The sequence below is a fragment of the Selaginella moellendorffii genome, unplaced genomic scaffold (genome assembly GCF_000143415.4).
Source record: "Selaginella moellendorffii unplaced genomic scaffold, v1.0 SELMOscaffold_0, whole genome shotgun sequence".
In the NCBI taxonomy this organism is placed as follows: Eukaryota; Viridiplantae; Streptophyta; class Lycopodiopsida; order Selaginellales; family Selaginellaceae; genus Selaginella; species Selaginella moellendorffii.
Window position 1 is genome coordinate 3,355,953 of NW_003314261.1, and position 22,304 is coordinate 3,378,256.

The window sequence follows — 22,304 nt, forward strand, 5'->3', positions numbered from 1 at the left end:
ATTCTCGTTTGAGACAAAATTATCCAAGGGGAACACTACAGAAATATGGTAGCCTGTCTCATTTAAGCAAAGTCCCGAAAGTATTCCGTTGGAATCCACTAAATACTGCTGGCATGTTTTCCAAAAATCACTCCCAAGAACAAGTTTGCCATTGTCGTTGCCTAGTTTAGAACCTATAGGCAAGTTAGTTTGAAACCACCGTGATGGGGCACAAAATGCCCATAAAACACCAACAAAATTGACTGTAGAATTACTACATGATTTAGAAAATCCATTGCAAGCCTATTAAGAATGAAAGGAAAAGAAAGAAAATAAGATAAAAATCTGGATTATATACCTTGAGTGAAAATAACAAAGCGAAAACCAAAATCACTAACATGTAAACTCTAGCTAATGTTTTAGCATCCATGACCAAATCAATACATTACTAAAACAGCAAAGGTTTCTTAAAATAAATACCACTTTCACTGGCAAACAAAGTTAAAGTCGCCTTGTAATAATCTTTCCCACAATTTACTTTAGGTGTCCTACTACAAAAAGAAACTCCTTTACCTTAAAGTTTATTTGAAAAGAATATGCTACTTTTTAAGGTTTTAGATGATCCTAACCGTACAAAAACTCGACATTCGTCGATGCTGAGAAGGAGCTGCCTCTATTATGATCTGTTTTACCCTGTTGGAACTAACGCGATGAAACCTGGCCGAGTTACTCTTAGAATATCGAGAAAAACGCGGCTCCAGCTTTGAACGGCCAGGATGCGATCTAGGGCTACATATATAGTAAGAATCTAGGGCCCTGGCGGCTAGGGTTTTTGTGCGTGTGTGTCGAAAATGGTAAGTGGAATTCCTCACCGCTTCTGTGCTTGAATCGTGTGCTTCTTCCGCCAGGTTCTCTCCAACGACATCGATCTCTTGCATCCGCCGGCGGAGCTGGAGAAGCGCAAGCACAAACTCAAGCGCCTCGTCCCCACTCCCAATTCCTTCTTCATGGTAACCTTGTAGCCCTTTCCCCTTTCTCCCATAGCGCTAATTCTCGTCTCGCCGCAGGACGTGAAATGCCAGGGATGCTTCAACATCACGACTGTCTTCAGTCACTCGCAGACGGTGGTGTTTTGCAGCAATTGCCAAAACGTTCTATGCCAGCCCACCGGAGGAAAGGCTCGTCTCACAGAAGGCTGCTCCTTCCGGAAGAAGAGCGACTAGAACACCAGCAACGAGGCATCAAAACCAAAGTAACGATGCGTAGAGCACTAGCCGTGTGTGTTTGTTCCCTTCACATGTGTAATAGAAAGTAGCCCAATTTTGCTTCAATGGATTGGGATTTTTCTCGAATTCCTTCTTGAGTTTCTTACAACTGCAAGGATTGTATGAGAAATAGCGAGAAGTTCATTGGTAGCTCTCTTCTTTCCAACTCTTTGAAATGCTAAAAGCTTTTCTAGGTCCATGGAGAGGTGACAAACCATGAAAGAAAATCTACAAAACCCCGAGTACCGTCGTGGAAGATGACGAGCGGCGACTGGAAAGCAATCTTTTTCAGGGCGGCTTTGTTCTCAAAGCGAGAACGTCATAAGTAAGTTCTTTGCTTTTATTTGCATTGGATTTTCAATGAGTTTTCAAAAACCACTGATCAAGGTGGAGCAAGAAATAGTTCCTTGGGTACCGACAGTGCTCCTCACGAGAAAAGAGCCAAAACAGCGTCCTACAGTTGTGCTAGAATTTATACTGAGCTCGTCACTCACTCTGTTGGCGGAATCCTGTAGGGCGAAAAGCATTTAAAAATGCAGTCTTCAAATCGTCCCAATCAGTGAAAGCTGCTCTTGCTGCTGCTGCTCACTCTGCAGCAACATCCTTCAGCGTTGCTGGAAAAAGTCTCAGCCGCAAAGTTTGCTCACTATTGGCTGTGCTCACGTTCTCAAACGTGGTGACATGCTTGTCCAGATCACCAAATGTCACATATGTGGGATACTTCATCGGGCTAGTAACTGCTGATGGTGGTATTGCTGCCATCACGATAACTGATTGCTGCTGGTGGTGTAGTGGCGAACTTTAATAAGGTCCCCACTCTTCCTCCTCAGTCTACTGCGACTTTTGTGGTGTTTTGTCTGAAGAAGAAGCTGGATTGTTTTGCTGGCTCTTCTTAAATCTTGCTTCTCTGTCTTTTTTCTGTTTTTCTGATTTCTCCCTTCTAAGAATATCCTCTACGGCTTTTTCTATTTGTTCTTGTTGTTGTCTCTGGCCACACATGCACAACTTACCACTCTGTGGCTGGAGTTTAGCCTTCCATGCTCAACTTCAATGCTCACGAACGTAGCTCCTGGCTAATGCACCAAACATGACAACTAAAAGTCCAATTAGAACCTTGAACTCATATTCCAAGAGCTACGTAAAAACAAAAGCTTTTATTCTTTTAACAATTCAACTAAGACTTCAGCTAGCAGCCTAATTCACTCTTGCCCACAGTGTGGGCACACTGTACTCATTCACTACTCATTAGATAACCTTGCTTATTTCGCATGTTGTTGCACTTAAATATGCTCCATCACCACATCAGCTCTATGCTGTGCTTCATTGTTCTGCCTCTTTGACTCATGCCAAGCTCCACTTGTCATTCTCCTTCCTTCCTTAACTTCTCTTAGCTTCCTTTTTTTGTCACAAACTCTTAGAATATCCTTGTTTTGAATATTCTCTAGAATCTTGTCACTTATTCACTCCATGACTCACCAACTTTTCAAATATTAAAAAAACAAAAGAAAATGCCATACTTTGCCAATATTTTATCACTGACAAAAATATAAAAAAGTATGAGACAAGGGGGAAAAGCTTCAAGGTCATATATAGTATAATTGCGTTGCAATCAATTTATATTAAGGATATGGTCTAAAACACATTATCCATATTGATTAAAATTCAAACTCAAGTTCTCTTATAAGCACACCTAGGTTTGCCTCATCCCATTTAAATACAAGTGTACAACTGTTGCCATAAAAAATAAAAATTAACCCTACTACTTAATGTAATTGTAGATAGTAACATGTCCATATGGCATCGATGGCACACAGGAGAGAGAGGGCTTTGTCCCACGAGCAAAATATTGGAGGATCATTTGAAACACTTGGAGCTGGTGTTTCAGAAGTTGCATGAATATAAACTGTATACTAAGGAAAGTAAATGTGCTTTTAAACAATTGTGCGTGAACGTTTTTGGACATATAGTTGGTGGTGGCGTAATTGAGGTGGATCCAAAGAAAGTGGAAGCAATAAAGTCTTAAGAAATTCTAACCACTATATCAAATGTTCGTTCCTTTCTTGGTTTAGTGGGATACTATTGCAAGTTTGTCCGCAATTTTGCAAAAATTGCTCTTTCATTTATTGAGTTAACAAATAATAGTATACCGTTTTATTGGACACCAGCTTGTTAGTGTGCTTTTATACCGTTGAAAGAGATCTTGACTACAGAATTCTTAAGATTCTGGATCTTGATAAACCCTTCAAAGTGCATTGTGATGCTGTGTTGCAGCAAGATTGTGATAAAGCAGTTGGTGTTACACTAAGGCAACATAGTTGTCCTGTTGCGTTTTATTCCAAAAAATTGGATGAAACCCAACGAAGATGGCCAATGCATGAGAAAGAGATGTTTATTGTAGTGTCAGCACTGGAACACTAGAGACACTACTTGGGTGGATACACCAATGTTTATACAGATAATAACACACTAAACTACTTTGCTATGCAGCCTAAGCTTATGCCAAAGCAGGCTCATTGGCAAGAGAAGCTTGCTAGATATGATATTGAAATCATCTATAAATCTGGTAAAGACAATATTGTTCCAGATGCATTGAGTTGTCAAGCTCAGTTCTGGGCAATATCAGCAATCAGTTTGGATTGGTTGGAAGACATTCGGGCTTCGTATGGAAGTGATCCATTGGCGAAAGCAGTCTTGCACTATGTGGAGTTGTCGAAACAAAACCCTAGTAGCGAAGTAGCAAAAGTTGCTAGTTGTGCCAACGCAAAACTTCACTTCTCAGTTTAGGATGGGCTTATATTCTATAAACAAGAAAGATTGTATCTTCCCTCTAAAGATCTACAACAGTTGTTTCTATGGGAACATCACAATGTTCCGGCAACAGGACATGGTGGAAAATGCAAGACCCTTGCTTCATTGAAAAGGGATTTTTCTGCTCTGGTATGGAAGGTGATGTAGTGGACTATGTCCATTCCTACCTTATATGCTAGCAATGTAAGTGTAGAACTAAGAAGCAGGTTGGAAAGCCACAGTGCATTCTTACACTAACATGGCCATTTCAAAGTGTGACACTTGATTTCGTCACTTGCTTGCCGAAGTCTAAAGGTTATGATACTTTGATGGTGGTTGTGGATTGGTTGTCAAAGATTGCACACTTCATTCCAACTATGGAAATAGTGAATGTGAAGCAAGTAGCAAAGCTTTTTTTCCATGAAGTAGTGCAGGTTCGTGGTCTTCCTAAAGAGATGATCTTGGATAGAGATTCGAGATTTACAGGGAAATTTTGTGGCACACTGTTTCAGTTGTTTGGTACCAGGTTGAAGTTTAGTATGACTTATCATCCTCAAACTGATGGGCAAACTGAATGTGTGAATGCTCAAGTTAAGGATTATCTACGGTACTATGTCTCAGCAGACCAATGCAACTGGGTTGAGAATTTGGATACAACAAAAATCTATTATAACAACACATTTCACAGCACTATTGACTGTTCTCCATAAAAGATACTACAAAGAAATGCTCGTGAAGTGCCTCAACAAATTGTTGTGCCAAAACCAATGTCTAAAGTGTTGAGCCCAGCCATTGAGACTTATGCGAAGCAACTATGCCAAAGTTGGTCTAGAGCTACTGAGGCGATGGGCAAAGCTTAGGATAGGTATCGACATGATAAGGATTAGCATCGTCGGGATATATCCTATCAAGTGAGAGATCAAGTGTGGCTATCTTCCCAAAACTTGAACATTAAGTGATCTTTGTCTCGGAAGCTATTACCATTGTGTTTAGGCCAATCTCAACATTCTGTAGATATGCTAAATGAGTAAATCTAGACACTTTCCATAAATAGTATTTAGGACTGGAATAAGACTAACACAAAGGGCATGATAATGAGGGTGTTTGGCAGACATGGTAAGCTATCATCTAGCAATATTGAGGGACCAATCTTAATATCGCAGGGGTTCTTGATATTAGCAAGTGCAAGCCAATGACAGAGTTTTTTCAAACCAGGCCGAGTATGCTCAGCAAGAAACACATAGGAGTTCTTACCTAATGTTTATCCGATTTAAGTGCATGGTCAGTGACCAATTTCTCAACTAGCTCAAGTAGGAATTGATAACGAATCTAGCAATACCGACTTCCTGCCGTCATGGCAATAAAGAAAGAGTGTCCGTAAGGACTAGCCAACAGGTAACTTTCGATACCCGAAGTCACATTCGCGATAAATATTATCATGCTCTTTGGCTGCCCACTTGAGCTTGTGAGTAATCTATGTACACATTTTATTATTGCAGTCATTGCAACTCTCACAGCCAAGTAAGGCATTGTAGCGCACGTGATTTTTACCCTTTATCCTATGGTGATTTACCATAGGATAACACCACGAAGCAGAACCTAAACCCTTTTTGTGGCACGTGACAAGTGCAATGTGTCACATGCCACGTGTCCAAAGGACAGTGGTGTGGAACCCGAGGTTCAGGGCCTTGGGCCACTGAACGAAAGAACAGTGCCAAAATCCAAGCATGGAGCCAAGGAGTGATGGAACTGAACCACGGAGCAACTCCCAAGCATATAGCCCAAGGAGCGAAGGGACAAGAGCCTAGAGCGACTTGGAACAGTCTTGGAGCAACCAACATCCTATTGCTAGGACCAGCACGCAAAACGGAGCTAAACGGAGTCTGGCGCTATTTCGGCATACCGATGGCCTAACGTGAGGACATAGTACTCCACCAGCTAGCATGGAATGGAACTTAGGCTTAGACCCAAGCCGGATGCAAAACAAGGACAAGCACACAAGTGGGAGCTAGACTATGCCTCAGGTTGGTCGGCCATGCCCGACCTACCCACTATCCCTACTATACATTTGGAACCCCCCACAGCCCCCCCCCCCCCCTTGAGGAACACACGCTTTGGGCTTTCACCCCAAGCCTCCCTTAGTATCAGGAGTTAGTTTCTGGGACAAGCTCGAAACTTACTAAATATGGAATGTCCTTAGATTGCGAATTTGAACATGGGACGAACACCATTGTGTTCAGGCCGATCTCTACATTCTATAGATATGCCAAATGAGCAAATCTGAACACTTTCCATAAATAGCATTTGGGACCAAAATGAGACTAACACAAATGGCATGATAGTGAGGGTGTTTGGCAGACATGGTAAGCTATTATCTAGCGATATTGAGGGATCAAGCTCAATATTGCGGGGGTTCCCAACACTAGCAAGTGCAAGTCAACATCATGAGTTTCTCATCACCATGTCAAGTCTGCTTGACAAATGACAACTTAGGATTTCCTTCCTTAGTGCCCTTCTGGTCTAAGTGCACATGTGATGACCAGTTTCTCAACTAGCTCAGGTGGAGATTGATAACGAGCCCAGCAATACCAACCTCTTGCCATCATGGTAGTAAGGTAAGAGTGTCCGTAAGGATTGGTCGACAATTAACTTTTGATACCCAAAGTCACATTCACGACAGGCATTTCCCATTGAGACACAACGCTATATCATCCAAGAGCAAATGACCAAGTTGAGAGAACCAATAAGACACTATGCGACACTATGACCAAGCTTTGCAATACAAGTGCCAGCGATTGGGATACCAAAATTCTTGATGCACTATGGGCTTACAAGGTTGCCTACAAGGCAACTATACGGTTCTCACCATTCCAATTGGTTCATGGCTAGGAGGTGATTTTTTCGAGTTGGAAATTCCTTCTTTGCGGATAGTGGTAGCTCACAATTATGACTGGGATGGAGCTATTCAGCAGTGGTTGGAGCAATTGGAGAAGCTGGATGAGACTTGCTGTGAGACACAAAATCCCTAGGCCCCAAAGTGGAGTCGGAAAGGGTGCCACGTGGTAGTGGCTGAAGCGAGAGCCAAACAAGCGTAACACGTTTGGACCAAAAGCTCCGACTTGAAAAGTCAAGAGCGGGAGTGGAACTCCCAAAGAAGTGCTCAAGGAACGAGCACGAAGCGAGCAAAAGGACCAACACATGACACGTGGGAGTCCGAGATGGAGTCCGAAGTGGAGTCCGAGATGGACTCGAGTTGGAGTCCGAAGTGGAGTCCGAGATGGACCCGAGATGGAGTCCGAGATGGAGTCCGAGGTGGACCCGAGATGGACCCAAAATGGAGTCCGAGATGGAGTCCGAGATGGACCCGAGATGGAGTCCGAGATGGAGTCCGAGATGGAGTCCGAGATGGAGTCTGAAGTCGAGACCGAGACCGGGACTGAGACTGAGACCGAGACCGAGACCGAGATCGGGACCGAGACCGAGACCGAGGCCGAGACCGAGCCCGAGCCCGAGTCCGAGTCCGAATCCGAGTCCGAGTCCGAGTCCGAGTCCGGAGCCTGAGAGGGTGAAAGCCCAAAGCGTTCGTCTCCCAGACCCTGGGGGGTTTGGTGAGCTCCAAAAGTATAGTAAGGGGGAGGACTGCAGTGGAGCCAGTTTGGCCAGGAAAGGCCAGTTTGGCCCAGGAAGGCCAGACCCAGTGTTGGGTGATGAACTGACCACTGGGAAGTCCAAGACTAGAGTGAATACGGACCGACAAGTGGGGTAGCTTGGTGAAGTGTTCAAGAGCCGGCTCTAGTTCCCCCGGGAGATCGACTGGCCGATGCTCCCAGTCCAAGTGTGGGTGGCACTACCTACTTGGATACCAGGCGTGGCTCAACGGAACCTCACTCTAAGCCCATGGCTAGAGCACCTAAAGGCGAAAGGCGGGGAGAGTACCCAGGTGGCTCGCGTAAGGCCACGGTGTTCCGAAATGTTGTCCCAAAGGCCTAGACTGTGGAAAGGAAGAGGAGCAGTCCTCTGGGGTAGTGACCAAGGACACAGTCGTGTGGTGAGGAAGTCCCAGAGGACCATGGGACTTAGTGGTCGGGCCTGTGGGCCTCGATCCAGTGGCAGTGTTGGCAAACACGGCCAGGGGCAGAAAGGGACTTGGTAGGAACTGACAAAGGGACTTTGGGGAAGGCGATTCCCCCGGTCTGTGGGCATCCTAAGGATGCTAAGGAGTGGATCCAGGATGACCACTCGTGGACAGATGGCCCAGTCTTGGAGAGCCAAGACTGTGATGCAAGTGGTATTGGACTACCAGTGTGGCAAAGGTGATTGGGCATGGCCTTAGTGTAACGGGCGGCTATGTCGGTGGTACCTTTGAGTGTCGGTCATGGGATCGGACACGTGGAGCACTTGGACCAAGTGCAAATGTTGAGTGGCATGGATGCCATTCTCGGGGCTAGCAAGTCCCAAGTCCTAGATTGGACTTATGGAGGTTGTGAATGAGACTCCTCCAAGTGGTCAGAGGTGTGGTTAAGTGACTAAAGTAGAATGGAAAAATTAGTCGCTAACACTTGCCTCCTTGCTTTCCAAGCTTGTGAAGCTCTTCAACATCAACGCAAAAAGTGGTATGATCATCATTTATGGGCTAAGAGTTTTCAGGTAAGAGATCTTGTGTTGCTATATGAGGGCAAGTATTGGAAGTGTCTAGGCAAACTTAAGATCCTCTAGATTGGGCTTTATCATGTGAAGGCTGTGAATATCAATGGCTCAGTCAAGCTAGAGGATTTTGTTGGTAATCCTTTGCTCACACCTGTGAACAAAGCTCAACTACAGCACTACCAAGTTCCATCTGGAGAGGAGTGCAATGGGGACGGAGCATAATTATCACTAGGGTGATATTGAGGGCTAGAGCCAGCTCAAGAATAAGACTTGGTCGAAGTCAAGAGTTTTTTCCTTCTTTTTTTGGTTATAGTGGGGGAATAAGGGAATATTCAGCTAGAAATAGAGTGAATCCCTTGGTGCCAGAGGTTGATGACAAGGGGATGGCCAATTTCTAGAGATAGCATGCATGTAGAAGGAAGGGAGTGAAATAAAAGAAAAGGTTCTTGGAAGGATGTTTCGTCCAATAGCCTTGGAATGTGTGGAGTGGAGGTTGGCAATGCAACAGTGACTACAATTGTTTGGGGAGCACATTATAGTGAGAATCACTCAAGATCAACCAATCTATGTGAGTTGTCCGACTTGTGAGCAGTGTAAGTAACAAAAGCGAACGACTTAAAAGACGATCCATAAAGGTTCAAATATAGAAGGAAAGGGCCTATGAACAAGAGTGCACCTCATTTTCCAATTGGTTAAGGGTCTTGGGATACTTGGGATTAAGTGTCCTTAGGTTTGAATAATACTGGGTTTAGTGACCTCTCAAGAAGTCCAAATCCAAGAGCTTATATTTGGTATTAAAAGGGTCTCGAGTTCAACTCTATTGATTAGCTTAAAAGAATCACCTCACATGTTGATTGACATCTAGTAGGTCTAATTTGCTCCTAGCTAAGCTCGACCCAAGAGGTAGGGCCTCAAGAGAGTGAGGCTCTCAGGGAAGTTATGGCTCTTATTTTTCGTTCACGAGGGCGTGAACTTGCAAGGAAGCATAGTGGATTATAAGCAACTAAAGGGAACGACTCGAGAGACGATCCATAAGGGTTCAAATATAGAGGGAAAGAAAAATGCACCCCTTTTCCAATTAGTTAAATGTTTTAAAATACGTAAGGTTAAATTTCCTTGGGTTTGAATAGTACTGTGTTGGGTGAACTTGAGAAGTTCAAATCTACAAGCAACCCTAGGTTATGATGTTGGTAAAAGTTCTAGCAAAGGTTACATTAGGATGTTGGTAGAAGTTCTAGCAAAGGTTACAAATAGCCCTAGGTTAGGATGTTGTCAGAGGTTCTAGCAAAGGTCACTAACGAGGCCAAGGATGAAGCTAGGCAATAGTGATTCTCCACGTCGCTGATGTGTTGTTGCAAAAAGAAACATTTAACAAGCAGATTTTTTAAAAATTATGTACATGTAGTGATTAAAACAATTACAAAAAGATCAAGAACAACTAACACCACTTATATATCCATTAATGCCTCCTTCTAATGTTTTTTTAGATCTTAATTTGTAAACCAAAAAACCTTAATTGCCTTCCTTCATAGAGGAGGTCTAGTGTACAACACAAACTATTGTTATTATCAAAAGTTACGAAACAAATATTTTAATTTAAATAAGCAAACAATGCTTTTTACCATAATATAATTTGTGTTGGTCAAGAAGAAAATAAGTAGCTAGGGCATCCATGGCGTGGGCGCACGAGGCCATGAGCCTGGAGGAGCTGATCCAGGTAGCGTCCGCGTTTCTCGATATTCTGGTGCTCGCGTCAGGCTACCAGTCTTCCGGTGCGCCCGTTTTTTGGCATCCTCTGGGCGTGGGCAGGGCAATGCGATGGGCGGCGCTCCTAGAGCGAGCAATGCGGGGGTTTCCAGCCACTGACCAGGGGCGCTCGTCCATGGAGATTCTCGACATGGCGCTGCTGGATCTCATGGACGCCACGCCCCATCCGCCGGGCCTGCCTCAGCTCTCATGCGGGCTACTCTCCACTGCGAGAAACGTCCTTGTAAGTTTCTTGATCCAGGCCTTTGGGATTGGCAACGGGCAGCTCGTCTCGCTCGTGGTGGCGGCCCCCGACACCGATCTCGCGGAGTTTCTCCGGGAGAGAAAGGGAGGATCCTCGGCCAGGAAGCGATCCTTCGATGAGTTTCAGGTTCCCGAGGCGATCACTCTGGAGGTATTGTCGAGAGAGAGAGCAAAGTCGGGCTTGGATCGACTGGGTGAAGGGCTCGAGCGCGTCGAAGAGGAGATAAGTTCAAGCAGGTTGGTGAAAACGCGAGCTATTCCCATTTGGAAGGAAGATGGAACTAGTGATCACCCAGACACCAGTAGAGGAAGCTCTTGCCTTTGCGAGAGATGGTGCCAGGAAGCCATCTCCTACTGGACGTCGGCCAAGACGATCTACAAACTCACGGGAGCCATGACGATCTTCGACGCTGAGATGGAGCTGTGGATCCCGGTTTTGGATTCTTTGCACAGAAAGCCAGTGACTTCCGCGACGCAGGGTGACGAAGTTGTGGAGGTTGCCGAGCTCTGCTTGCTCTATCTTGCCTCTACTGCATGGAAGCTCGTTCTCCGCAAGCTCCTGGCTTCGCTCGTCCCTTCTTCTTCGCAAGCTTCTGAAGGAGGAGCGGTGAGCTTTCGAGAGATTCCACAGCAAAAGCGGGAAGAAGTGGAAAACTATTTCCTTGGATTGCTGCAAGCCAGGCGAGCAATCTGGTGGAAAGTCCCGGCCATCCTCGCGGCGGCGGCAGTGGCGATCAAGAACTCGGGCTTGTCCAGGAGCTACGTCGAGTCCATTGCGATTCACGTCCACTCCAAGGAGAGCTCCGGAATTTGCTTCTGCCATGCTTGCTGCTCAAGGCAGCAGTGCGAGCGATGCCAGGATCTAGTCCACGAGCGAACCTGGTGCGTTTTGCTGCTCAACCAGATGGAAGGGGAATTCCTCCAGCAGCTCAAGAGGCTCTACTTGAGAACTTGCGACTACGAAAACATTCGTCCTGGAGGTACCATAGTTTGGTCCGAGCATTCTTTCTTTCGAGTTTAAGCGGCAAGCCACACGATCGAGCACATACAGTAAGTGTTTGTTTTTCAATCGCTAGAGCTCATGAAGTTCTTAGAACTGCAGGTAACACTCGCCGATCTAAATACCAAGCCAGGATCGAGCAAAGTTCGGAAGAAAACGCCTCAAAATACATTTGAGATTTGCAGCCACTGCGTTTTGACATTTCCGTTTTCTCCAGCTCGGGAAAAATGTTCATACTGAGTGTTCCAAGTGATCTTCGCCCCTGGAGTCGAAAATTGCCAGGAAATCCTTGTCGAAATCGACAACCTTTCAATACCTTCGTAGGATAAAACTTGCACAAGCTCGGCGTCGCCAAATCCAACCAGCTTCAAGTTTGTTCTCCCGTCATCCACTCCGACGATCTTGCATTGACTTGCTGGGATTCCCCGCGGAGTGCAGAGGCAACACTTCGGTGTCGCTCAGATCTTCAAGCTTGAATCCCTCGGTCGTCACCGCCTGGCCAACGATCTTGTCAGCGTTCTCGAGCTTGCACCCCCATAGTCGAACTTGTTCTCATGGACTCCAGGATTTGCTCTAGAGATCTGGACGAAGCACCATGCATTGACTCAAACCGGCGTCCATGACGAGAAACAACCTTAGCTCTGGAGCTTGGTCGGGGAGATGCTCAAACCAGGAATCCATTCCTGAATCCCGCAATTGAAGAGAAATTCCGTTTCCTCGATTCGGGTGGCATTTCGAGGCTCTCACGCGATCCCGTGCTCGTCATCTTGGTCGATTTCCACACTTGGTGCTGGACAGGCTCGTCAACTACAAGGAGCTCACCGGAGCTCGGTATGGAGTGGTGGCCAATCTCGCTTCCTCCTGGCTGTGCAAGAGGGCCGCTCCAGCTTTCCTCCTCCTCTCGCGGTCCCTGGACAATCCCCTCCTGGCGTTTGGCTTTGCGATCGACCGGGCTCGCAGTGATCGTAGCAATCGAGCAAGCTCTTTTTCTCCTTGACGGCCTGTGGAACCTTGGGGAACCTCGTCTGCATGCGGCCTTGAGGTTGACGTGAGGGAACTGCTCTCTAAAAAAGCAGATAATTATGTTTAAAATATTATTATTTTAATTAACTATACAATTGAAGTTGAAAGAAGGTTCTTTGTCATTCTTTCTCAAGCTACTTGGCCCGTGAATCTCCTAGTGCAGTTCCATTGGAAAGACATACTTAAACAAGCCAACAAACCGTTGGAACGGATTAGAACGATTGCAGATTTTTTGCTATATAAGTTTGCTCAGATACGATTTAGAGTGGTATCGTGGCCCGTTTACGTTAAACCTGAGAAAAAAATCCTCCGCTATTAGAGATCGTAGAGGAGCATCAATCAAGGCCTACTTGGTCTCATTGTTTATGAAGATTAGCTTGTTCGATACATACTCCACCATTTTTCGACTTCCTCAGCACAAGTGCAAGTAATCTGAAAGAAAGAACTCATTTGAGCTCTCACAAGACGTGGAAAAAAGCCTTGGAGATGGGTTTAGTGTTGTTGAAATATAATTAATCATTGAGATTGTCACACACAAACTTAGCATATTACCAACATTGAAATCACAGCAATCAATAAATTCTATCAAGAGAATCTCTAAATTGTTTAAAAGAGTTCTAAATAATTTTCTGGTTTTTTACTAGTAGCACCATTCATGTTTAGTATTATTTATTAGTCCAATTGATCAATATGTGATTTAATTAAAAAATTTAAAATTGTTTCTAGAAGAGTATGACTAGAGCTTTATATCAAATTTTTCTTCTAGAAAAAAATTACTTAAGAAAATGCAGGAAGTACATTATGAAGTATAATATAATGTCACTAGTAATAATTAAAAAAATGGCCATTTGTGGCTTGCTTTTATGCGCAGAAATTCCCACTCGTTTATTATTTGTGTGACTAGCAAACTAAAAATAAACTAAAACGATATAAAATATAGCTCTTGAAAGCTTATTTTACGGGACAGCAAGATATAAACATAAGGACAAGTATTTGATAATTTAAATACGTAGAAAAAACCGGGCCTTCATGACCATTCCATTCTATTTGTAAATATTTTATTTGAAATGATCCACCATTTTCAACAGTAATTAAATAATCGGATAAGGAATTTCCTTATATGGAATATTTAAAGTGCACAAAGGAACATTTACGAATTGCTTATAGCCATACTCGAGGTAATTAATAGTGTGGGCAAGCAAGGACATCAGCCAAGGAAAGATAGTCCTTGAGGCGGGAGCTGGTGACTAAGCAGCGGGAGACTTCTTTTAAAAGCAGCTTTCTTCTCCTAGCATTCCACTGGGCAATTTCTAGTAATATTGAGTGCCATTGCAATCTCCAACAAAATTTATTTATTTATTATGTAATTTATGATCACAAGTTCTTTAGTTGCCGGTGAAACCACGACTCTGGAATGGCACGCATGAAACAAGAGGAGCATCCATCGCTGTAGCCAGTCCATCGATTCCACCTGCAATTCCATCCGATAAGTCCTTGAAAGCTTTGTGTCCGAGCTTCATCACGTCCTCCACTAGCATGAGCACCAATTCCTTGGTGACATGCTCCATCGCAAAGACGTGTGAATAGAGGCGTTGCACACCATTGACAACTAGCGTCTCGTTGGAGAGGCTGTACTTGAGCACCAGGTCATGGTTGAGCTGCCGGAAACGAACAGTGAGCGAGAGTGGAGATCGTGCAACCCAGAGATCGAGCTTGAGTTTCTTCCCCAGCTCCGTCATGGTTTTGTAGATGAATCGTGCCATCCCCTGGCACTTCACGGCCTTGTCAATCTGCTGCTTGAGTGTATGCTTGGAGATGTAGCTCCAGTAGAAGACCGCCGAAAGGCCATTCCTGGAGCCAGCAAAGGTGGTGTCTGGAGTGAGTGTAGATCGGATTGCTCGGTGGGTTGATTTGGTACCTGGAAGAGCCACAACTTTCGTCAACGTTTTTCATCAGGTGGCGTAAGAACATCACCTTCTCTTGGACATGAAAAGTCCGCATGGAATTGGCGCACCCATCCACTTGTGCCCGCTCATTGAGATGGAATGCACAGCGTCCAGGCTGAAATCAAACTCGGGCGCGACTTCCACAGCGTCACCATCCTCAAACTTGCAGCCCTCTTCCGCGGCCAGCTTCAGATATGGAATGTAAGCAGCACCGAGTGCGCCATCGACGTGGACCCAAAATCCCGTCCGTACACTCTCCTTGCCGCCGGCGTCGATGACCCGCTTGTCGTGGCCGTAGAACTGGAAGATGGGCATGAGCGCGGCCATGGCCTTAACGACGCTATCATAGGCCCCCTTGAAGGTGGTGCCATAGTTGAGGTTAACGAAGATGGGGTGGCCCCTCCGTGCAAAGAAGAGCACTAGCTCCGCGAGAGACTGGGTGTGGATGGTTCCATCCTCGAGGCCCTCCTCGTACGAGGGGACCTCGTCCGGCCACTTCCCATCTTGGGCGATCGGGCACATCCCGGGGTACTTCTCCTCGCCCACCACTCCGAAAGTGGGGATGCCGATGAGCCGGGTCGCCTTTGCGAACGAGTAGTGCGTGTCCTCCGAATAGAACGCAACCGGCGAGAAGTAGTTCTCACAAAACTCGTCGGAGCATTCTGGGAATGGAGCTGCGCTCCTTGCCTGGCTTGGGGCGGGCTTGGCATTTGGAGGCACGGCTGCTTGGCGATAGACAAGCCGCGGAGCCGCCGCCTTCTTTGTGTCTCCGCCGGATTCCATGAGGAGGATTTTGCCACCGAGGTAGTCTCGGGCATTCCACAGTGCGTACATGTTGCCTTCGGTGGATCCCATGGTGAGGAGGAATCCCCAGTAGCTGTTCCCTTCCTCGTCACCCAGGAGGGCCGATTTATGAGGCCAGTTCGCGTTCCACAGCGACGCGTAGTAGTCGAGCACGGCGCGCTCCATGAACTTGGTGTTGGTGGTGCAAGTACCCTCCACAAATGGGTCCCCAATGTTGTTCACCTGGGATCATAGTAACCACAGATAACAATGACCATGATTATCTACTTACATGCACGTTGAGGAAGTCATTCAGTTCGTCGAAGCTCATCTTCTGGTTGGCCTGGAAGCCCATGAAGTGGGACTGCTGCTGCTTGAGATAGTCGAGCGACTTGTTAAGGGCCTCCTTGCGGGCTTGCAGACGGTTGGACGGATGCTCTTGGAGCTTGCTGTCCCTCAAGCTCGACGCAAGATCAAAGTTGACACCCTCGAGAGCTTTGGGAAGTGGAGGATAGACATAATCGTCAGTGGTGGGAGGGGAAACGCGCTGCGCGGGAGATAGATCACTCATGGAACTCGCCATATTGATGGAAGGATTGATCAAGAACCCGATGCTAAGAGAGAAAAAGGACTAGTGTGTGCTGAGCAATGGAAACTGTTTATATGCAAGATCAACCACGAGAAAAGCGTGGAGCAAAGTTCTAGCTTGAAGGGTCAAGTGTCCCTTTCAAGAAATCAGATAAGTAAAGGATTGGGACCATAAAATTCATTCTTTGATGCCAGCGATGGAAGAATACAAAATCGTAAGGTGTCACCGTATATATTCAAATTGGTATTTTATGATGGTGCAAGGATTACTACAAAGTTGCATTGAAAAATAGCGTTGCACAGAAAATGCAATCTTATTATAATGTTGCAAAATATTGTTTATGTTATAGAGGAGGAATCCCCAGTAGCTGTTCCCTTCCTCGTCACCCAGGAGGTCCCATTTGTGAGTTCGTGTTCCACAACGGTGCGTAGTCTCCACAAATGCATAGTGACCACAGCCAATCAATATCCAGCCAATCATACGATATACTTCCATGCACGTCGAGGAAGTCCTGCAATTCGTCAAAGGTCATCTTCTGGTTGGCCATGAAGTGGGACTGCTGCTGCTTGAGATAGGATCATGCAACTCGCCATGTTGATGGATGGATCGAGAGGAGCCGAATGCTAAGAACGGGAAAGAACTTGTGCTGAGCATGGTTATGGAAACTCGGGGACGTTTATATCCAAGAGTAGTACAGTACGGGACCAAGCACAAAATAAAAGCTTTGTTTTCAAATGTCTTGCTCAACCCACATGTATAATTGTAACCGTATAGAATGGCAAGTTCACTGCGGCATTTTCATCTATGTAATGGAATAGATGGAATAGAGAGGTACGGTCATTTTCTTACCTCTCTATCACAGCGTGCTTTTGTTTTGGCGATGCAGGAGATTTGAGAAACGCTTGGCATTCAGCTTTATCTTTTATGGCTTTCAGAATCTGTGTCATTTCAAGTAATGAGAAGCTTTTGTAGTATTACTGACTTCAGTCCTACACAAGGAACTATACATGGTTAAGGATATACACGTAACCATTATTAAACCTGGGAGAAAGTGAACAAAATCTGTAGCAAAATGCATCCTAGTGGACATTTTCCCTCCTGCCTCCCCATCCAGTATCCTTCTAAGTGAAGCAAGCGCACATCAGCAGAGGTTAGATTTCGGACCGATGACAATAGCAACCAATCGGCTTATCTACAAATTAAAAGCTAAAAATGTTGAAAGTTCCATCATGTTGGCCGGTACTCATACGGCTACATACTCCCAGCAAGCTCACAATGAGACATTCTTTATTTAAAATCCTTTCCTAACTCGTCCAAGAAGTGGAGATGGCGCGGTGGGAACCCTTTTCCTCCACGTCCTAGCGACAGTGTCCACGTCTCTCTGAGGGAATCGCGTTGCTACGCAGGGCTATGTTGGTAACCTTGTTAGATTTTAAAGAAGCATTAGACTTGTTTTGTTGTCCAGATAAAGACTTTAACTCTAAGTGTGTGTGTGTGTACGCAAAATCACATCTATTTGAAGCGGCTAGCAACACAACAAGCTTCACCTCGCTGGGTCCTAGGGCTTGTAGCTCCGAAAAGAGAACGATTAAATTATAACATGCTACCTAAATACTTATTGGTTTGCTTAAACAAACCTATACTAGGATGGTAGTGAATATACCTAGAATATGCTTAGATATTTTAGGATATTCTACCATCTAACGGTTGGTATTCATTTAGATTAATTTGGTATTTATAATTTATAAACATGTTTATAATTTATAAACTTTCCTAAACCCTTTCTAGTATATTCTTTTTTATTCTATCATCTTGTGTTTATAAATTACAAACATGCTTATAATTATAAACTTTATTTTATCAATTAAATTAATAAGTAATAATAAAACTACCATTAAGCCAACCAAGCATTGCTATAGCAATTTATTTTAGACCTCGGATGACCCTTGCTGTAAAACTCGCTGCTGAAGATAGAAATCTCAATTATTTTGGCTTGCCAACCAGAAGATGGACAGGCCAAGTCACCGTTTTCACCACCATAGGATCACCGGCCCAGCTCTTCTCAAATGCCGGCCGAAACTCCTCCAATATGGCCACCCCCTTGTCATGGCGGTCTGTACGGCGGACCACGACCGGAAGTAGGCCAAGAGCTGGCCCAAATTGAGCCGCTTGATCGACTCGAACCGTAACGGCCCCGTACTAGCCTGGCCCGCGACCGGCTCAAACGGGAAGTCGATTGTACGGTAGCCGTTGTCCACGAGCTGCCGCTGTGGCGCCCAGTAGGGCGACGTGGCCGCGTAGAACTCGGTGAGGACGGCGTCCACGTCTGCGTCCACGTGGCAGAGCTGGTAGCACCACGCGGCCAGCACGCCCGGGCGGTCGCCGCCACGGCGGAGCATCGCGCCGACGTGGCCGTAGAAGGCGTCCAGGTCGAACCAGTGGAGGGCCTGCGCGACGGTGACGAGGTCGAGCGAGTGGTCGGGGCCGATCACCGAGTGGAGCTCGTCGCGGGTGATCGATTTGGAAGTCACGGCGTATTTGATGTTTGGGCGCTGCGGGGCTTGCTGGAGCTGCTGGGAGCTCACGTCCGTCGCGATCACTCGATCGAAGATCTCTGCGAGCTAAGAAACCCCCAAAAATTCTAGACAAACCCCGGCTTGGCTTACCTTGATCGCAGCTTGCCCATTTCCAGTGCCCACGTCCCACACGCATCCATGGTGCGTAACCGACGCCAGGAATTCGAAGAGGGAATCCGGATAATCGGGGCGCGCAGCCGCGTAGATCTCCGCCTGGGTATCAAACAGCCCCGCCATGAAGAGCCCTAAAAACTGTAGCGACTTTGACAAGATAGCGCGGATATTCGCAAATTCAAAATGTACCGGGAAAAGTTACATTACTTTTCGTTTTCTCTTTGTTCTTCGTTTTTTTCGGTGTTCCCGTTCTTGCTACTTACGGATTGAGCACGGTTCCATTGGGAAGAACCCGCCTTCTAGTCGATCCTCCTCCTCTCGCCGATGCCGGGCTCGTCCACAAGAATCCATCCCAGTCGGTCGAATGCCAAGTGTTCGTGACGATCAAGTCCGCGCAATCGCCTCCACTCGCATTGCTCCCACCGTTTCCATTCCCTCCTTTGTCCCTGAGATGATCCATGGATGGTGGCTTTTGGAGTAGCAGGAGCTCGGCGTCGTGGCGGAAGGACATGCTCGAGGGGACGTTTACGAGCAAGTCCTGCTCGCCACCGCTGTCGTGGCCCTCCTCCATGAGGTTGTTCTTCACGGGTTTTCGCGCTGGAATCGCCGTGGACTCGGGCAGGAAAGAGGAAGTCGTAGCTCGCCGGGGGCCGGATGATTCCTGGCTTGGTTTCGAGCTGCTTGAAGAGACCCCGTGGTTAAGCTCGTGTTGCTTGTGAGTTCCATGGAGTTTTGAGTCGTCCGTCCCTTCAGAGAGAAAGAAAGAAAAAAAAGAGATGGTTTTGAGTCCTCGAGAGAAACCTTTTCTTACTCTCGATCGCGAGCAGCGACGCATTTCCTGCGCAGGGAGGCTTGAGAAGCTTGTGCTCTTTGCCACACGGTGGCTGCTGTAACGTAAATAGGAGAGAGATGAAAAAAGGAAACGCGACAGTTTGGTTTCACCTCAGCCCGGCGCTTGGAAGTTCGAGCTTGATTTTGAAGCTGAGACAAGCTTTCGGCCCATCCGGACGCTGGCAAGTCCGTGACCGATAGAAGTTGCTGGTAGTGCTGCAAAACGCGAGGACTGGATCCAGCCTCGGGCGAGTCGAACATTCCTTCGGAAAGAAGCCGCTGAAAGTTGGACACTGCCCTCTCGAACTGGGAGCTGCTAAACATGCTGCTCAAGCTGCACGAGAGCACTCTCCACTTAGTTTTCTTTCTCAGATACTAAGAAAGAAAGGAGAAAGCTTTTACCTTTGTGGACAATGCGAGATGTCCACCGAGGAGAGGAACTTTAGAAGCTGGAGTTGCTCTTGATCCGTCAATAGCTCGGTAAACGTATCATCATTAATCACATCCTGTTCAATCGTGTCGAAAGAACAGGTTACAGGAAATCCTTTTAAGAGAATAGAGAAAGCTTGCCTTGAGTTCCAGGAAGTTTAGTGGAGACTGCTTGCTTTGCAGCACATTTCTCTTGTTGTAGGGGAAACTTTCTCTGGAAGACAAGAAGCTTCAAATCATTCCAAAGCTTCATAGAGAAATCTAGACTAGAAAGAGAAAATAAAGAGATACTTACAAGAGCGTTCTACTGGGATTGTAATGAGTCTCGGGTCTTTGGTAGCCGATGGCGAGCTTCTCCTTTCCTCTCAACGGGGCCGAATTGTAGAGCCCGGTACTTTGACTAGGAACCTCACCGAGTTCGTGTGCTCCTCCTCCTCCTCCTCCTCTAGTGCCACTATCGATGAGCAACGAGCTCGCCTCGGACTCGTGCTCCTGCTGCTGGGCGATTTGCTGCGCAGGCTGCCGGATAAAAACACTTCCAAGCCCAATCTCCACCGCTACCAGCGGTGACTTTGTCTCGAACAAAACAACGGCGTCACCATTCTCGGGGCACGTCACCGACGACACCTCTTGCTCCTCGAGCGAGACGAGGTTCCTGGCGATTTTGTCCGAGGAGGCCCGGGATCGGAACATGTTTGTGCGCCTGCGAGATGGAACTGGAGTGTCCCAAGGCGTTCCACGCACTGCATGGACGAAATTCACGAGTTCAGCCGAAGAGAAAACGGTGAAAAACGGTGAAAACCAGTTACCAGGAGCAACGGCCGATCTGTAGAAGGGACCATCGAACGTCGAAACCTCAGAGCCGAGGCTCGATCGCGTGCTGGCATCGTCCTCCGCGCTGGTGGAGAAATACGTGCTGGTTTTCGAGAGAGCGCTCTCCGAGTTTCCATCCGATGGTTCCTTTCTCTTGCGCGAGATGATCGTCTTCTCTGGAGCGGTCCGGTTAGAGTTCCATCTCGCTTTGTCACTCCCAACTCCAAATCCGCCCGAGTGCATTGGCATGTAGTTGATGAGCGTGCCTTTAGTCCGCCACCTCGAGCCACAGGCATTGCACAAAACTGGCTTCTCCGGGGGGCCATTCCGCCACAGTGGAGTTGCTGGAAAGATGGCAAAAACAAAAACACGAAGCAGCACACGAGTAAGTTATAGATCAAAGGGAGCAAACTTTGGAGAGGTTTTTCCACAAGACTTTGTTTCTTCGCTGGCATTTTTGGCAATTACAACCGAGTTTGATTCGATTATGAGACCAGGATACACAGAGAGATAAAAACCATGTCATATATCTTTGCCTTCGAGCTGTTTCGTATCAATCATCGCGGTGATACAAACAAGCAGCAAAAGCACAACGTTCATTACAACGAAGGAAACACGTCAAAGTTTGCAAGCAAGCCAAACAAAGAGTATACAAAGGCAAACCTTGTAGCTTAATGGTGATGGATGAGAACTTACTGGTAATTCCACAGTGGTAGCAAGGGCCCTGCTTCCCCATTCCTCTACTGCTGTGGAGGAGCAGCTCCAAGGGGATTAAACACCTCCCATGCAAAGAACCAACCAAGTGAAGAGGCAGAACAAAGAAAAAAAAAAGAATCACGAAGGAAAGAGGAACAACAGTATGGATAAATAATTCTCTCTCGCGCGGACAAGCAAGCAAGGCCGTGACGGAGAGACCTAAGGAGGAACTACTCAGGCAATTGACAAAAAGGGCAAGGAAAAAAAATCTTTTTTTTTGCTGCTGCTGCGTTCTTCTTCTTCTTTCGCTAAAAAGCTCTGAGACAGTAGAGGAGTTACTTAGCTCTCTCTCCCTGGAGAGCTCTCAAGCTCTTGGTTGCCCTAAGAGCTATTCACCTCACGACCCAGACGAAGAGTAGAGGAAAAAAAAAAAAAAAACAAAGGGGACAAAACCAAGGAAAAGGATAGAACTAGGCGAGATGGAGCTTGTTGGAAAGGCGACCTGATGGGCGAGGAAGAAGAGCCCATTGAGCGTCGCCACCGTCGCCCCCAACAGGGCACGAACAGGGGAGCAGATAGGGCAGTGGCGAGTGTGCGTTTTTGTGTGGTTTGAGCTCACAATTGTGTTGTCACTTTTTTTAGGGTTTTGGTGGGGGTGGGGGCGACCACATTTTATATTTCCTTCCTTTTCCGCGCGGAAAAATTCCCCGCCGTTGGATGCGCTCGTAGATGCTTTTGGCATCTTGACGGATTCGTTTCCTGGCCGGGTGAAAGATTTCGCCGTGGGTAAATGGTGATCTGGGCCAATCGTCGCGC

At 46.5% G+C, this 22,304-nt stretch overlaps 4 protein-coding genes and 1 pseudogene across 6 annotated transcripts; 2 read left to right on the forward strand and 3 right to left on the reverse strand.

Annotated features, from left to right (window-relative positions):
- Positions 1 to 774: 774 nt before the first annotated feature.
- On the forward strand, positions 775 to 1,331 carry LOC9655836 (40S ribosomal protein S27-3). The gene is made up of 3 exons (XM_002960287.2): positions 775 to 833; positions 888 to 989; positions 1,047 to 1,331. Exons 1-3 carry the CDS (start codon positions 831 to 833, stop codon positions 1,200 to 1,202), a joined length of 261 nt encoding a protein of 86 aa, XP_002960333.1. The 5' UTR covers positions 775 to 830; the 3' UTR covers positions 1,203 to 1,331.
- Positions 1,332 to 10,350: 9,019 nt separating this feature from the next.
- LOC9641471 lies at positions 10,351 to 12,432 on the forward strand. Of its 2 annotated transcripts, none has more exons than XM_024677503.1 (2): positions 10,351 to 11,738; positions 11,783 to 12,432. In XM_024677503.1, exon 1 carries the CDS (start codon positions 10,351 to 10,353, stop codon positions 11,707 to 11,709), a length of 1,359 nt encoding a protein of 452 aa, XP_024533271.1. In that variant the 3' UTR covers positions 11,710 to 11,738; positions 11,783 to 12,432. The 2 variants fall into 2 exon arrangements, with proteins under 2 accessions (XP_024533271.1, XP_024533262.1); XM_024677494.1 differs by having other exon boundaries at positions 11,791 to 12,432.
- Positions 12,433 to 14,048: 1,616 nt separating this feature from the next.
- LOC9655838 (histidine decarboxylase) lies at positions 14,049 to 16,088 on the reverse strand. The gene is made up of 3 exons (XM_024670300.1): positions 15,733 to 16,088; positions 14,686 to 15,683; positions 14,049 to 14,629 (listed from the first exon to the last, which is right to left on the reverse strand). The coding sequence occupies exons 1-3, from the start codon at positions 16,021 to 16,023 to the stop codon at positions 14,497 to 14,499; spliced, it is 1,422 nt and encodes a 473-aa protein (XP_024526068.1). The 5' UTR covers positions 16,024 to 16,088; the 3' UTR covers positions 14,049 to 14,496.
- A 1,781-nt stretch (positions 16,089 to 17,869) lies between these two features.
- Positions 17,870 to 18,958, reverse strand: LOC9641472 (annotated as a pseudogene).
- On the reverse strand, positions 18,897 to 22,108 carry LOC112344832 (GATA transcription factor 27-like). Of its 2 annotated transcripts, none has more exons than XM_024670291.1 (8): positions 21,489 to 22,108; positions 20,789 to 21,136; positions 20,275 to 20,722; positions 20,121 to 20,193; positions 19,953 to 20,056; positions 19,662 to 19,884; positions 19,531 to 19,603; positions 18,897 to 19,466 (listed from the first exon to the last, which is right to left on the reverse strand). In XM_024670291.1, the coding sequence occupies exons 1-8, from the start codon at positions 21,526 to 21,528 to the stop codon at positions 18,979 to 18,981; spliced, it is 1,797 nt and encodes a 598-aa protein (XP_024526059.1). In that variant the 5' UTR covers positions 21,529 to 22,108; the 3' UTR covers positions 18,897 to 18,978. The 2 variants fall into 2 exon arrangements, with proteins under 2 accessions (XP_024526059.1, XP_024526053.1); XM_024670285.1 differs by having other exon boundaries at positions 19,531 to 19,606.
- Positions 22,109 to 22,304: the final 196 nt, after the last annotated feature.

Bases quoted from the DNA above. Each gene is read 5' to 3' on its own strand.
- LOC9655836 (XM_002960287.2), top strand. The intron at 990-1,046 runs GTAACCTTGTAG...GTCTCGCCGCAG, and splicing joins CTCCCAATTCCTTCTTCATG to GACGTGAAATGCCAGGGATG.
- LOC9641471 (XM_024677503.1), top strand. From the start codon at position 10,351: ATGGCGTGGGCGCACGAGGCCATGAGCCTGGAGGAGCTGATCCAGGTA.
- LOC9655838 (XM_024670300.1), bottom strand. From the start codon at position 16,023: ATGGCGAGTTCCATGAGTGATCTATCTCCCGCGCAGCGCGTTTCCCCT. The intron at 15,684-15,732 runs GTAAGTAGATAA...CTATGATCCCAG, and splicing joins ATGACTTCCTCAACGTGCAT to GTGAACAACATTGGGGACCC. The intron at 14,630-14,685 runs GTGATGTTCTTA...TGGCTCTTCCAG, and splicing joins CTTTTCATGTCCAAGAGAAG to GTACCAAATCAACCCACCGA.
- LOC112344832 (XM_024670285.1), bottom strand. From the start codon at position 21,528: ATGGGGAAGCAGGGCCCTTGCTACCACTGTGGAATTACCA. The intron at 20,057-20,120 runs GCAAGCTTTCTC...ACGATTGAACAG, and splicing joins TAAACTTCCTGGAACTCAAG to GATGTGATTAATGATGATAC. The intron at 19,467-19,530 runs GTAAGAAAAGGT...TTCTCTCTGAAG, and splicing joins GTCGCTGCTCGCGATCGAGA to GGACGGACGACTCAAAACTC.